Raw genomic sequence first — 14,317 nt, 5'->3', positions numbered from 1 at the left:
GTGGAGGTGTGGTGCTGAAGGGCTCCTTACAGATTCAGAGTAGGAAAATCAGCGTGGCAGGTGAACCACCATGCTAGCTTGAGAAATTTGGTGGAGGATGAAGTGCCCCAACACAACAGCAGGTCATCTGGGATGGGCTTTCACTCTGCAGGCATTGCTGGGCTTCTTCAGCGTGCCCGATTTGCACAATGGGGACAGGGGTGGGCTGAATTAGCTTTGCTCTCTCAGGGTGGGTCTTGGAAAAATGCTGGATGTAGAGTTGGTTTGGACTAGAACTCCACCAGCGATGTAATTTACAGAAAAAAAAAAGCTCATGTATCTGGAGCATTTAAAACCGCTTATAGGTAGCTATGCCACAGTCCTACTCACAAAAATCAAACGATGACTTTTTGACAATTACAAATCTTGTATGAAATAGATTTTTCTAGTAAGTTTCTAAAGAAGCTACACGTGAACTGAGCCTCCAGCAAGTAATGGGTAAAACCAGGTGTAAAGAACATTGTAAGAGAATTTAAGTAACTGCCATTGCCTTGAGAACTTGGTTGGCAAGGTGTTACTTTGTTATTTCAGAGCCTTACCTTTTGAATAGAGTGAATAGACCTCTTTTTCTAGGTATAAAATAAAAGTGTAGGACCATCTATAGACAGGACACTTTGCCCAATAATTAACATAGGAAATGCCTTGAGGTTTGGCTTGACACTCTGTTGTGTAGCTGATGTGACTGCATCCTCTCTCTGTAGCTGTGAGTGGGTACGAGTGCCCACCTGGCTGGACAGGACTGTGTGCTGTGAACATAGCATGAATTTTCCACCTATGTTCTCGCCAAAGCAAGTCCTTTCATAGCACCAAATAAAAATCTCTTGTTCTTAAGAGTAAACGTGCTGTTTATTGTGCTGAAGCATAGTAGTGACGCCCCTGCTGAGCTGGAGGATAAACCAAAGAGAGCTCACACTTGAACAAGGTAAAAGGAATAGTTTATAAAAATGTTCCTACAAACCAAATGAATCTGAAAGGGTCTCATAGGACAGTGTGGGTAAACTGGGTCTTTTCCAGTTCCAGACTGCTTTTTGGCCAGAAATCTGGACTTACCAATGACAACTAGGATTTTCCTTGCTTTGGCCAAGGCAAATAAATTTGTTTGTAGGGTGAACTGAAAATAAGAAGACTAATGTTCAGGGGCAAAATAGTTGGCTAAGATCAAGCTCTTGATGCGTTGAGAGCATCATTCAACATGAGACCATCCTGGAGATGGAGAACCTTAGCCTTGAATCGGTGTCCAAGTGAGTGGAAGCTTGACTTTCCTACCACGGAAATCTGACCATTTGAGACTGAGCTGCTCAGTTACGGTTGAAAATATCACCCACAGATTTTGTTCATAAGCCATGGAGATGAATTCTCTTATTCCCGAGGGTGTAGCAGAATGAAAAGACACTGTCTTGGTCTGAGATTTGTTTTTGCCAGTGGAAATACAAGACACACTTTCTATCAGCCTTACTAAGGCACCTCTAAATCTTCTTTCTATCAGCCTTACTAAGGCACCTCTAAATCTTCCACGATTTAGAAGATGGGCAATGTTGCCTTGCGTTCAAAAATACATGAGAAGATTCAAGCATTCTTGCTTCTCATTTCTTGTCTCACCACTGTTGCTTTGGAGTTTGATTTTACCAGCAGTCAACTACTCATGTAAATAACATCTCAGTTAACAATGGACTTTTCTTTCTGTTTTTCTCCTTTTCCCTTTAATTTCCTTCTTTTTTTCTTTTTTTTGCCCCCTTCACACTTTTTCCTCCACCTTCTCCCTCCTTCCCTCTTGCTTTTTCCTTTTTCATCTCATCTAAATTTAGTCATCTAAAAATCATTTGAGTTTAAAGTATCTAGGTTTTCTTTACAGAAAAAGAGGCATCTTGATGTGACCAAAGAAGCAATGGCTGTAAAGTAATAGAAATAATAGAAATAATAGAAAATAATAAAGAAATAGAAAAATTGGTCAGAAGTTAATGAGTGGTGTAGTTGGACCCTCTGTGAAGGAGGAGGCGGTCAGCACACACAGTGCCCTGCAGTGTTACAGCGGGGATTTTGGCTGCCCTGCCCCACAACACCTCTGTCAGCTCCCTCCATCGCGCAGCTTTAGGTATCGCTGTTCTCTGTTTTCTCAGTCTGATGCGACCGCCTCACTGTTTGCTGGTCCCTGAAAACTGTACCTCATTTTGAAGTTTGCAGTTTCGGCTTCTCAGTTCTCTGAGATTTGGACATTATTTCTGTACTGTCCTTTAATTCAGACGTTCATGTGACTGTAGAGCTGCCTTACTGCAGAGACTTTCCTCCATATCCTTTTTTGGTCTTGACTTTCTAAACCTGACGGAACAAGGCAGCTGTAGCCCTCACGTACCTGCCTTGCACGGGCAGATTTTTTTGCTGCTCTTTCTCTTGCAGTTTTATTTTATTTATTTTTTCTTTCCTATTGCATTTCAGTTTACATGGATTTTTTTACACTGCAGTAGAAATTAATAAATCAGGTTGTAAGCCAGTGAGCAGAAGTTAGTAAACTGCCAGACAGCAGCTGATATATTTTGGGATCATTTAAACTGGTAGTCAGTAGCAGAAAGGACTGGATACCATAAGCCAGAAGATCCTTTTCATTGCCGAGTTATCATTTCCAGTGCTTAAAATCTCTCTCTCCCTGTTGCACCCTTTTCAATTCATCTTCCCAGGTGATTAGTTATTTCTTAATTATTATTTTTATTTATTTCATTGTTGTCAGGTGATTCAGTTATTTCATTGCAGTTGTTCCAGTGTCATTTATGAGCTCCTTCTTCTGGCTACAAAAGAATGCAAAAGGCGCCTGTAACGGTGACACAGCTCTGACATTTACTGCTACTAATCCAGCAAACAGTGCAAGATGTACTTTTGTAAGTGTAAATTATTAATGACTGTTTCTTTCCTCTGGGATGGCTGAAATGCCTTTTCTGTAAATGCCCTTTGTAGCTGTGAACGTGTGTGCACTTGGGAGCCACGACTGCGAGCAGGTCTGCGTCAGTAGCGGCGGATCCTACCTCTGCGACTGCTCTGAAGGCTACACTCTCAATCCAGATAAGAGAACCTGCTCAGGTATCGCTCCTGCAGTAAATGTCTTCAACTCGAAAAATAAATCACTTCCTAACACCATAATTGGATTTGAGAAGCTACCTGTGTACTTCTGTTGAAACGGTGAACTTTTGTATCTTCTTCAATAATAAATCTAATACTAAATTATAAATAAAAGTCTGCTGCAGCTAATGGTGAGAAGTAGCTTGATTCCATCACCATCCTTTTTTATCATGCCTACAGATCCATTCTTTAGGGCCGGATGCCAAAACAATGTCTTCAGGTGTAGACACTCTGTAGATATTTTATCCTACCACTTATTCTAATGCCTTCAACTACTATTGCCATTTCTGAGCTGATTCCAAATAGAAATATATTTGAAAATGTGAATGTGTGCTCCATCCCAAGCTGCTTTTTATTAACAATGAATTGTTTCTAACACGCGTCTTGCAGCTGTGGACATGTGTGCACCTGGGAGGCATGAGTGTGATCAGGTCTGTGTGAGTAACAACGGATCCTATGTCTGTGAGTGCTATGAAGGCTACACCCTGAATCCAGATAAGAAGACTTGCTCAGGTAAGAATTAAAGGCTACTTTAATGTATGAAACTCATGGAGATGTGGATCTGTTTTCTGAGAGATATCTTCATTGTTTCTAATTGAAAAATCGCTTACAGACATCAACTCTCAAAATGAGAATTTGCCTGTAAGCTTTTCCCTTGGTTCCAGTAACAGTAAAATTGCATTCTTCCTTAAATGTATTGATCGCAAACTGCAAGTTGGCACTTACCTACCATTTCATGGTCTTCACAGAACTTCATAAACATCACTTAGTCCCTGGGAAAGCATGAACCGATTCCAGAGATTCTGACCAGCACTGTGTCTCCATTGGAGAGCAAGTGCCACTGGTCCATAGAGATCTTAAAACCTGATAAATTTTCCCCTGTCCTCTCCATCTCTCTTGTCAAAACTGGTTTTTTTGTTTGTTTTTTTTTTTTTTTTTACAGTTGCTGGTTCTGCTTCCAAGCTGTGCAGATCTGCAATATAGCAACCCCAGTCTTACACTGGCAACAGCTTCTTGAATTGTCACCCTGAAAAGTTATCCTTTTATAAAAAACATATTTTCCCCCAAATACTTCTCTGAAATGGTTTCTTTAAATCCAGAAGTTTTGAGCAGCAGCAGCCTTAGGGTAGCTGGTTTATAACTGATAAGAGCATCCCCCCCTTTGAGGGCACATAAGCACTGAAGCTTTCACTCTTCTTATGTTTGAAAAGAGAACATAATCTTCTAGTGCTCCTGCTTTTTTTTTGTTTGCTTTTGTTCTCACTAGGCTTTATATCTCTTTGCAATTTAGTGGCATTCCTACACATCACACCAGGCTCTTTCTGCCTGCCTTCCCCTCATAGATGAAAGTATGAAGTTAACTTTGTATTCACCGTAGTCACTGCTAACACTGCAAGAAACAACAACTTCTGCGTTGACGCATAGCAGGTCATCCCAGTGTGGTGGTTTAGCTTCATCCTTACTGGGGATATTCAGGACTGCTTGAATTGCTGAGAGACAGAATTGCGTGAGATGCGGTATAGTAATATCTTGGAGTCCAGATATCTGCCTCCTCCATTAAATAATTAGTAACTGAATTCAGTTGTCTGCAGCATAATATAATAATGCACCATTTGAATTGTCATTTGAATCCTAATTAAATTGTATTTATAAATGTTGAAGTATTTAAAATGCTTGAGTGTCTGGGAGGGATTAATAGTGTTTTTTCTCCAAAACATGGTTCCCCACAGCCATGGACATGTGCACTCCTGGAAGGCATGACTGTGCACAGGTCTGTCTGAGTAATGATGGATCCTACAGCTGTGACTGCTTTGAAGGATACACTCTGAATCCAGATAAGAAGACTTGCTCGGGTAAGACCTGATCAAGGAAATACTGTATTTAGCTAAAAGCAAGTAGCTTTTTAAAATCAGGTTAGTTTATGATATTTTTCTGGTAAATTATACAAGAGTTTCTGTACAACTCCTGAAAACACAGTGCAACTTTATTTCTTCATGTGTCCAGTAATAATTTCAGACCCATGACTCTTCTGCAGTTGTGCGAAGCCTGTAACTGGTATAATTGAAATGCCATTTGGCATTTCCCTGAGGACTTCACAGCATATTCACACCCACAGAGCACAAATTGCCATATCCACCTGAAAGAGGAGAAGAATAACAGATTTGGTGGGAATATTTGATGTGTACTACCTGTGTCAGAAAACTCTTCAGTAAAGCAGCACAAGGGATTGAGATGGAGAAAAGGACTGTGCTGGGAGAGAGATTACATCTGTGTCATCGTGAGTGTGATCACTCTTTCTGGTGGATGTGTTTAGACCTTCAAAAATCCTCCAGCCTTAGAGCTCTAGAGGATGGAGGGAAATGTTCTTTCCCAGTGCTGGTCTCTTGTGGAGAATAGGAGGATAATAGCTGGTACTTAAGGATGTAGGTATGTAGTCCCTATAAATTGATATGTATCCTATATTATTTTCACTTAATTGGGATTTGAACATCACTAATTTATTTGGATGTCTCACTCATTATTTATTTACACAGAATCCTTTTTTCCCACTTTCATCATAATCCCTTTCCTTACTACATTTTTTGTGACAAAGTGCTGAACCCAGGCTCCCTCTTCCAGGAGGTTCCAAAACAAATCTCTCCATTTAAGTCATAGGTCTTGCATCTCAAGGAGGCGAAGCCAGAGGGCCTCAGTATTTCTTCCTGCCTAGTTTAGGAGCTGATTTTGTAAATACAGTTCCTAGATTAACTCTCACCTGGCATTATACAGAGGCAGTAAACATCTGCAAGGGAATGTGAATTCAGTTAGGCATCCCTTTGGGAGTCCAATCCTGAACCCCCTTTCATAGCACTGATTCTCACCCTGCATAGTTAAATTTCAGATTATTTCCCTAACAAGCTTGCTTTTTGCTAATGATTTCTCAACCATCCAGGTCTTTGTGATATGATAAAAATAGTCTAGGTCCCGGAGGGAGTCTTTTCTGTCTCTCTTTGCCTCTTTCTCTTTCTTTCTCTTTCTTTCTTTGTTTCTTTCTTTGCTTGTGCCTTATTGGACCCCCTTATTGCAAAGATATCCAAATATAGGAACTCCTTCTCAGCTTGGCCTTTCAGAGCTGACGTGTTAAATTTGGCAGAAAACATCAGCCTCACACATAAAGCGCCCACTTTGTAACTGGCAGCGGGTGCTATGTCTCTCTTTTTTTTTTCCACAGCCATGTATACTCTTCTGTTTGTGGTCTTTTCACTCCATAAAAGAGTGTCTTATCCAACTCAATTAAAGCTGAAATAATGCCAAATACTCTTTTAAAATCCAGATTTTTGTTCTTTGAAATTCCTTTGGATAATTATTTTGTAACTGGGTCACTGCTAGTTTAGCTGCTTTTGCAATGTTACAACTGCAAGAAAGTGTTGCCAGGGTTCCAGAAATCATACTGATTTTGTAATATTGACAGCCAGGAAAAAAGACACTCTGTATACCCTACCACAACTAGTAGCGTGCTGATATGCAATAAAAACGTCCTGGTTTGGATCCAAATGAAGATATGGGAATTTCTGACATCAATTAAACTAAAGTTTGGGTATTGATTAATATTCTTCTTGTCTCAAATGCCTCTCTCAGCTGTGGACATGTGTGCCCCAGGAAGGCACGACTGTGAGCAGGTCTGCGTGAGAGATGATCTGTTCTACACCTGCGACTGCTACCAAGGCTACACTCTGAATCCAGACAAGAAGACTTGCTCAAGTAAGAGCAGATTGCTGTTGCCTATCCCACCACACCTTCCCCATGTACTGAAATAGCTCTCATTTGCAGGTTAATATATTTGGATCTGTTTGAGAAACTTTCACGTGCATTCCTGTGTTACAGGATAGTTCTGTGTCACTCTGCCTTTTCCACTTTGGGCAACATTCAGAGATACAAAGCACGTTATATGCAGCAATGCCAGTAACTGCTTACTGTTTGGTCTTTCTTTAACATCTTATGACTAAGGCCTTCACTGTATTTTAGAAAACTATGCAATATTCAGCAAACCCAGAACTGAGAAATAATTGGAAAGAAGAGCTGGGGTTAGTCACACTGTTACACACTGTGCAGTGCTGTGGAAACTGTGTACCACTATGCAGGAGACAGCTTGAGGTGATGTCCTCCACTCCAGGCTGAATTTCATGTTGCTGTTTGTTTCTTTAGCTTCTCAGCTGACTTTGAGTTATAGTAAAAATGTAATTTAAAAAAAAAAAGTCTCTTTCCTTCTGGGTCTCCATACTGTAAAGTTACTGTGCACTGGAAACTTTTCCTAGCATGCCTTTGGGGGTGATCTGGCACTCCCCAGCTGGAGGGGGTTCGGCAGCTGTGGCCAGAGTGAGCAGAGACTGTACAGAGGAAGGGCTGGGGGAGACCCCAGTAAGGCAATTAGTTAATGTGGCTTCTCCACTGCAAGATCATTACACATCTCAGTATTCTGTGGAGGCTGTCGTAGGACAGGCTCCCAGCATGTGAAATTATTGCCATGGGGAAGCATTAAAAGAACTTACCTTGTTTTTGGATAGCTGTTTCTCCAAAATGCACTCTGTAGGAACTGATGTGTGTGCACCAGAGACCCCTGGCTTTGAGCAGATCTGTGTGAGTAATGGTGGATCATATACGTGTAACTGCTATGAAGGCTTTACCTTAAATACAGATGAGAAAACATGCTCAAGTAATAATTTACTGGTGTTTTTTGGTGAATATATATTTGAAGTATGTATTGGAGTACCTCTTTTTAATGTGTTAAATACTTTTAATCTGTTTGAGAAATATTCTATCAACTCACAAACTCCCTGAAAGTATAATCCTTTCTCATGCTTTTCTGCCTGTTGCCATGAGTGTTTTCAGCTAGCTTGATCCTTCCTGTTACAGCAGTGATTGCATTTAAAACTACAGTTGACTTTTACCTATCACCACACATTTAAGGACTTCACTGTACTTTAAAAAAATAATAATCAGTTATAATCTGCATTTCCTTATGAAATGGGAATAACTGGGGGGATTGGCAAGGCAGGGTTCTGGAGCATCCGTTTCTGGTGCATGGGACTTGGTTGAGTATGAGCAATTTGGAGGACGATCAGGGTCAGATGGGAACACCACTGGTGTCAGAAGAACTACTGCAATGCTGAACCTCTAAAATGTTCCTGTCCACTCCTCCAAGCTGAGTGGGGCAGGCGTGAACTGACCAACTGTTTTCCTTTCAGATGGGCAATAATGGCATCAACTCTTGGCAGAACCTCTGCACCATTTGATGTAGAATCATCATTAAAGTTGGGTTGCAAGGGACTTCAAGAGGCACCTAGTCTGATCTCTGGTTCAGAGCAGGAATAACTTGCCATTACATCAGGTGGCTAAGGACCCTATGTAAGAGCAAAGTTATAAAATAGGTGAAAATAGTCAAACACCATCTGCAAAAATAGTATTTTTTGTAGGCCTGAACTTAAACGTAAATACAGTGTAAAACCAGAACTCTGTCATGTTTTGTATGACTTGTTGGGCACCCCTGTGGCAACTGGAAGAGTCTAAATTTTGCAGAAGGACTGTAGAAGACTTCAGGGTGCCTTTGGGCAGTTGCCGAATTTGGTTGGAAAAGTAATTCTGTTAAAACAGACATAATCCAAGGAGGATCTGTATCTGTCATTGAAGAATTTAAGTGCAAACAAAAAATTAACTGGCATTTGGTTGGAAACCAACCATCTTGGTGTGATATTTTGAACTGGCCTTCCTCCAGCTGACTCTTGAACAGCTCTTCTTTGTACATTGACCATAAAGCCGGTGGAATGTTCCAGAGAAGGAAGCTGAACAAATACAGGTTCAGTGGAATCAAGGAGACACCAGTTTCAACGTTGGCTCTAAGACAAATGATTTTCTGCACTGCTAGAAATGAATAGATTCATAGGTTCATAGATTTTTCAGTTTCCCTGCAAAATAGAAATGTCAATGGCATAACAATGACATAAACAAAAAAAAGAAAGAGAAACGGTTCAGAAAAAAAGATAAATTCTATCCAGGTATAATACTTCTATTGCTTTACTGTTATAATGCTCACACAATTTGTTTGGCATTGATCAGCTCAGCTATGCATTTATTTCTCTACAGAAAAAATAATCAGATAATCTGCTGTCATTGCCTATGGAAGCAACGTAAAAACACACATCAATAGTCAGGTATTACATACAAGTAATACCTCTTGGTAACTTGTTGAAAGGGTATTTCATAATTGTAGGCCCTCTTTTAAGAAGGCTTTTCCTTTGTTCAATAATGGCCTAATTTAAAGAGTGCAGAGGATTCAGGCAGGCGAGGAACTCCCTGCTCTGCCTTCCTCCTTGGTTACAATCCAGCTCTCTCTCCCTGCCCTGTTTCTGGACTACAACACACATCTATGGCTGCACACCCGCTCCTCTTCACTGCCGTCTCCTCTTCCTGACTGCCCTGGGCTACAGTGCTTGCTGTAGTCTCACAGCATGAGTTCAACTCCCATTGCAGAATCAAGCATTTTCCTGGGATTTACATGTTCGATGGTTGTCCTAAGTGTTCTAAATGCTGTTTTCTCTCTTAGGAGCCATGACGAGCAGTCTCGTAACAACTGAGGAGTCCTGTAAGTGTGAAGCCATAGCTGCTCTGCAAGACTCAGTCACCTCACGCCTTGAAGCTTTGTCTACAAAATATATCCTTTATCTTACATGATCTTCTGCATTCAGCTCTTTACTGGTATTTTAGAGGTAGCTGTTTTGATATAAACCAGAGAAAGAACATCCCTCAAAACAGGAAGTATTTTCATGATGATTTTAGAAAAGTTATGGAGCAATTTTCATGTACCTTCTTCTCCATGAAAATGTGCTAGCCCATTAATACCCAGCTGCTGGGATATAGGAGGATGGGAGAGCTGTGGGGCAGGGTGCCAAGGTTGGAGGCACTGGGCAAGCCTCTGGTCCACAGGACATTTTCGGTGCAGGCTGGTGGGTGCCAGCTATGCTGCACTGGAATTTGCTGCAGTGCGGTGCCTGTGGCAATGAAGAGAACTGTGGTCAGCCCCTGAATGAAACATTTCACAAACATGTGGGAGAGAAAAAAGCAAGCAACAAAAAAAGGAGAAAGTGGTGAACCCTGTGGTACCACAGCAAACCCGAATGCTGGAATAAATGCCCTCAGATGCACAGCAGGCACTAATAACTGGGAGTTAAAGTTGGGCAAGCTGTGATTCAACACAAGGCACGATTTTTAGAACTGAGAGTGGTTGATCACTGTCACAATTTACCAAGGGTTGTGGTAGATTTTCATCACTGGAAATTTTTGAGACTGCATGCTTTTTTCTGTCAAAGGTGCTCTTGTTCAAACAGGAATTGATTAGAGGAGCACTGTGTCTGTGATTGTCATCCTGATCCCTGGGGCTTCAAAATCAAGGAAGAATAGGGTATTTAGGATTAATCAAAGGAGAGCAAACTAGTAAGTTTTATATGTGAACTCATCATTTATACAGATAAATTATTTTTTCAGTTCACCAGTTTCTGAAAGCCAGATGAAAACTGGCAAGGACACAAGCCTTTCCCAGCTCTTGAATATATTCAAAGTTATTTTTATAAGAGCTAATTGCAAATCCCTCTTCTTGCAGTGTGCTTGGAGTTCAGTTTATCTGCCTGGCAAGAGTGAAGGGAAGACTCTTGATTTTCATTGGATTATAATATATAATTCCAGGGAATCTAAGTAGTGAACACCGAGGTAATTAAACTGTAACATCATCTCAATAGCAGCTAGTAGCATGTCCTTCACAGAACAGTCTTTCTGCCCAAAGAACTAATGTTAAGCAAGAAAATGTGGTGATTTATTTTATATATTTTATTACAAAGAACTGAGGCTTTCTTTCAGAGTCATTCTTTGGTGGCCAGTTTGTATCCCTAGCATCCTTTCAGGACAACCTGGAAGCAGCAGTGGAGACTTATCACCCGCTGCTCCTCAGCCCTCAGTGTCTCTTGGTCCAACTCCTTCTAAGAAATTAGGGTTGTTGAGATCATTTGGGAAGTGGCCAGACCTTTACAGATCTCTAAAATGGTTTGAAGTCTCTGGTTCAAGCATGCATTGACCTCATTTAGAAAACAGACTGTTGAAAATGCAGCAATGGGAAGGATTATAAATAAAACGAACCTTATAGCCATCTTTTATATTGCCCTTAACAACTGACCACTGGATGAAGTGTCTGAGAAGCTGCGGGCGTATCAAGGCAGACAGCAGGTTGTCTGAGCTATCATTCTGCTTAATTCGAAAATAGTCTTTCAGAAGCAAACTTTTTTATCATGTTCAGCTTACAGCAACAGCTTACAAAACAGCAGTTGGTTTGTTGTTACTGAAAAATGTCAAGAAGACTTCAGGAAGAAAACAGTCTTGAACATACAGTGACCCTGAGGATCTTCATGTACTTCATAACCATAAAGCTACCTATACCTGCTGTGCTCAGTCTCTACTACAAGTGGTACAGCAGGTACTGCCTTTCTGCAGTAACTGCATTTTTATTCTCTTATTTAAAAGTAAATACCTGAAAAAAAGAATGGATACGGTATATCATATGATATAAAACTGTGAAATGGCAAGGCAGAGTAAAAAATGTGCCTATGTCTTCTGTCCATTAAATGGGAAAGTAAGCTGGGGTCTTGTAACTTATTTTAATAAAATAAAGTATGATCAGCACACTGATGTTGGAAAGTTGTTTTTTTAATATAACTTAAAGAATGTGTGTTATGAAATAAAGTGTTTAACAAAAACAAGGAAACAAAAACTTGAGGCATAAATGGAAGAAACCCACAAAATTAAACAGGATGCTATCCCCAGGTCACATAATTGGAAAAAGAACTGTTTGATTTTAAAACCTACAAGTCCTTCTTAGTATGGGTAAAAGGTTTAATAGTAATTTCAAGTATTAATAATGTTGTTTAACACTCAGAAGTATTACAGACATCCTCCAATTGAAGGTTTTTTTAATCCTACTAGAGTTACCTGTGTTATTAGTCAGTCATTCCTGTTGTCATACCATGGATTTTACTGGGACTACTTGTGTCAATTGGGCTTTTAGGATAAAATACAGAAGTTAGCAATTAAAAAAATTAATTGTTAAAGGAATTAATTCATTTTGCACACCTGGCATTTGTGATCATCCAAATGCATTAGAAACTAAATACATTTGAAGATGGAGTCAAAACTATGATTTCTAATTCTTTTTTTTTTTAGAATTGAAAAATCCAACATATGTTGTGAAGCTTTACAATGTAATTACACAAAATATTTTATCAGTAGCTGGTATGCCAGAGGCCTATAACAACATCTGTGCTTGCTTCATACCCTGCACATAGTAGATACAAAAAACTGCAAGGAAAATTGGTGAGCAGAAGTTCAGTTATCATGTTCCCTGCACACACGAGTGAGACTTCAGATATGTATACACAGTCATGTTATGTTAGAATATAATACAGATGAACACGGGACACAGCTTCAGTAAGGGCTCAAAATGAGATTCTAAACTCTCCAAGACTGCTTGGTTGGTCAGTGGTTGCTATGTCATGATGTGTTCGCACTGCTATTAATTTGCTGCAGTTCAATTAAAGTTTGCATGGGCCAACCTAGCTATGCTGTGCTTGCTTCCTCAAAGTGCTGTGTATGCATATTTTTTCTGTAAGTCATTATATCTAGCACTTTACTTTGCTTACTTTCATGTCCCTTGCTTAGACATGGGAATTCTGTAAGGATTTATAGGGCCAGAAGTATGCCTTGGCCTCTGCAATTGGTAAGAATAAACAAGTTGTAAATCTAATGCAAGACTTTTCAACTCCTTGGCAATTGGGAGTGGATTACATCAGTCCTATTTACACTAAGGCCAGTTGTCAGATGAGGTGCATAATTTCATACAAGAGTGGAAAATTGTCCTGGAGGCCAGATGTGTCTTGCAAGCTGTCAGCTGGGCAGGCTTGCTTTCATGCATTAGTATTCGGAACTCCATTTTACATTACAAATGATAGTATTTACTTTCAATTCCTCTAAGCAATTATCTTCTCTCATTTTGTGTTTGTGAGCACTAGATAAAATTCCAAGGTGATAAAAGCAATTTCTTTAAAATAGGGCATACCAGCATGTCCTATTGACCAAATACTTTTATTTTAAATATAGATGTACTTGTTGATATGGAATGAGTAATTACGCCGTTTTAATTATTGAGGCAGTAAAACTTTAGGACTAATGCAGAGAACTTTTATGAAAAGAACTACATACTTTCAACAGTATTTTATTTTAATTCTGCTTAGAATAGAATAGTTCAGTTGGGGGGGACCTACAATGATCATCCAGTTCAACTGCCTGACCACCAGCATTTTCTAAATCACCTTTAGCTATCTTACTCAGCTCTAAAATGCTTACAGGGATGCAGACAGCTTTGCTTTACAGTTCTGTCTTACACATGTGCTTTTAAGTTGGCATCAGTCAAAAAGTTGGATGCCCAGTGCTCCTCACAGTTGCGTGTTCATGTAACTTCAATAAAATGATGTGATGATAACCCATGGCTGGTTCTATGTCTCTACATTTCCAGATAGTCTCTCTGAGAAGAGGAGAACAGCAGTAAACTTGACAAGACACAGTTTTGAGAACTTGGCTTCATCATGATCCTCCTTTGACATTGAACAAATTGCTTATATTTCAATATTTGTGTTGTGGATAATTGCACCATGGAGTGCTTAGCCATTATGAAAGCAGGGTTGATGCCTTGGGAGACACAGCACTTCTATCTGTCTCACATCAAGCAGGCAAATTTTTAGCGCAGGACACAGACTGTACAGCTCCTGTCCCTTTTCTGTCCATCAGCTACAAGGCAGCTTCAGAATGGAAAATACTTATTTTGCACGTGAGTCCAGCCCAATCCAGCTTGGAGATGGTGCTGCAGAGCCAGGCTGCTCCTGCAGCCCACTGCACCCCTTGTGCTGGCACAAATCCAGGCTTGACCCTTCCCTCCACTGGCCAGTGTCCGAGAGCTTTCTTAACAGTAGCCGTGGGGTTTGCTTACTCTCCAACCAACTGAATAAAGCCGTTATTCGTTCGCGTAGGTAAGTGACTGACCAGACCTGACTGTGGGTGACGGCAGCACCTTCTTGGAGGGGCAGGAACAGCGTCTGAT

The 14,317-nt window shown here is 40.3% G+C and overlaps 1 protein-coding gene across 1 annotated transcript; it reads left to right on the top strand.

Moving 5' to 3' along the window:
• The first annotated feature begins 2,972 nt into the window (after positions 1–2,972).
• LOC104540913 (matrilin-3-like) lies at positions 2,973–11,406 on the top strand. Its single transcript, XM_010184837.1, has 6 exons — positions 2,973–3,108; positions 3,538–3,660; positions 4,878–5,000; positions 6,766–6,888; positions 9,728–9,835; positions 11,351–11,406. Exons 1-6 carry the CDS (start codon positions 2,973–2,975, stop codon positions 11,404–11,406), a joined length of 669 nt encoding a protein of 222 aa, XP_010183139.1.
• The last annotated feature ends 2,911 nt before the right edge of the window (positions 11,407–14,317 follow it).

This window comes from Mesitornis unicolor, unplaced genomic scaffold (genome assembly GCF_000695765.1).
Source record: "Mesitornis unicolor isolate BGI_N332 unplaced genomic scaffold, ASM69576v1 scaffold6140, whole genome shotgun sequence".
In the NCBI taxonomy this organism is placed as follows: domain Eukaryota; kingdom Metazoa; phylum Chordata; class Aves; order Mesitornithiformes; family Mesitornithidae; genus Mesitornis; species Mesitornis unicolor.
This window is presented reverse-complemented; position numbering and strand designations above follow the sequence as displayed.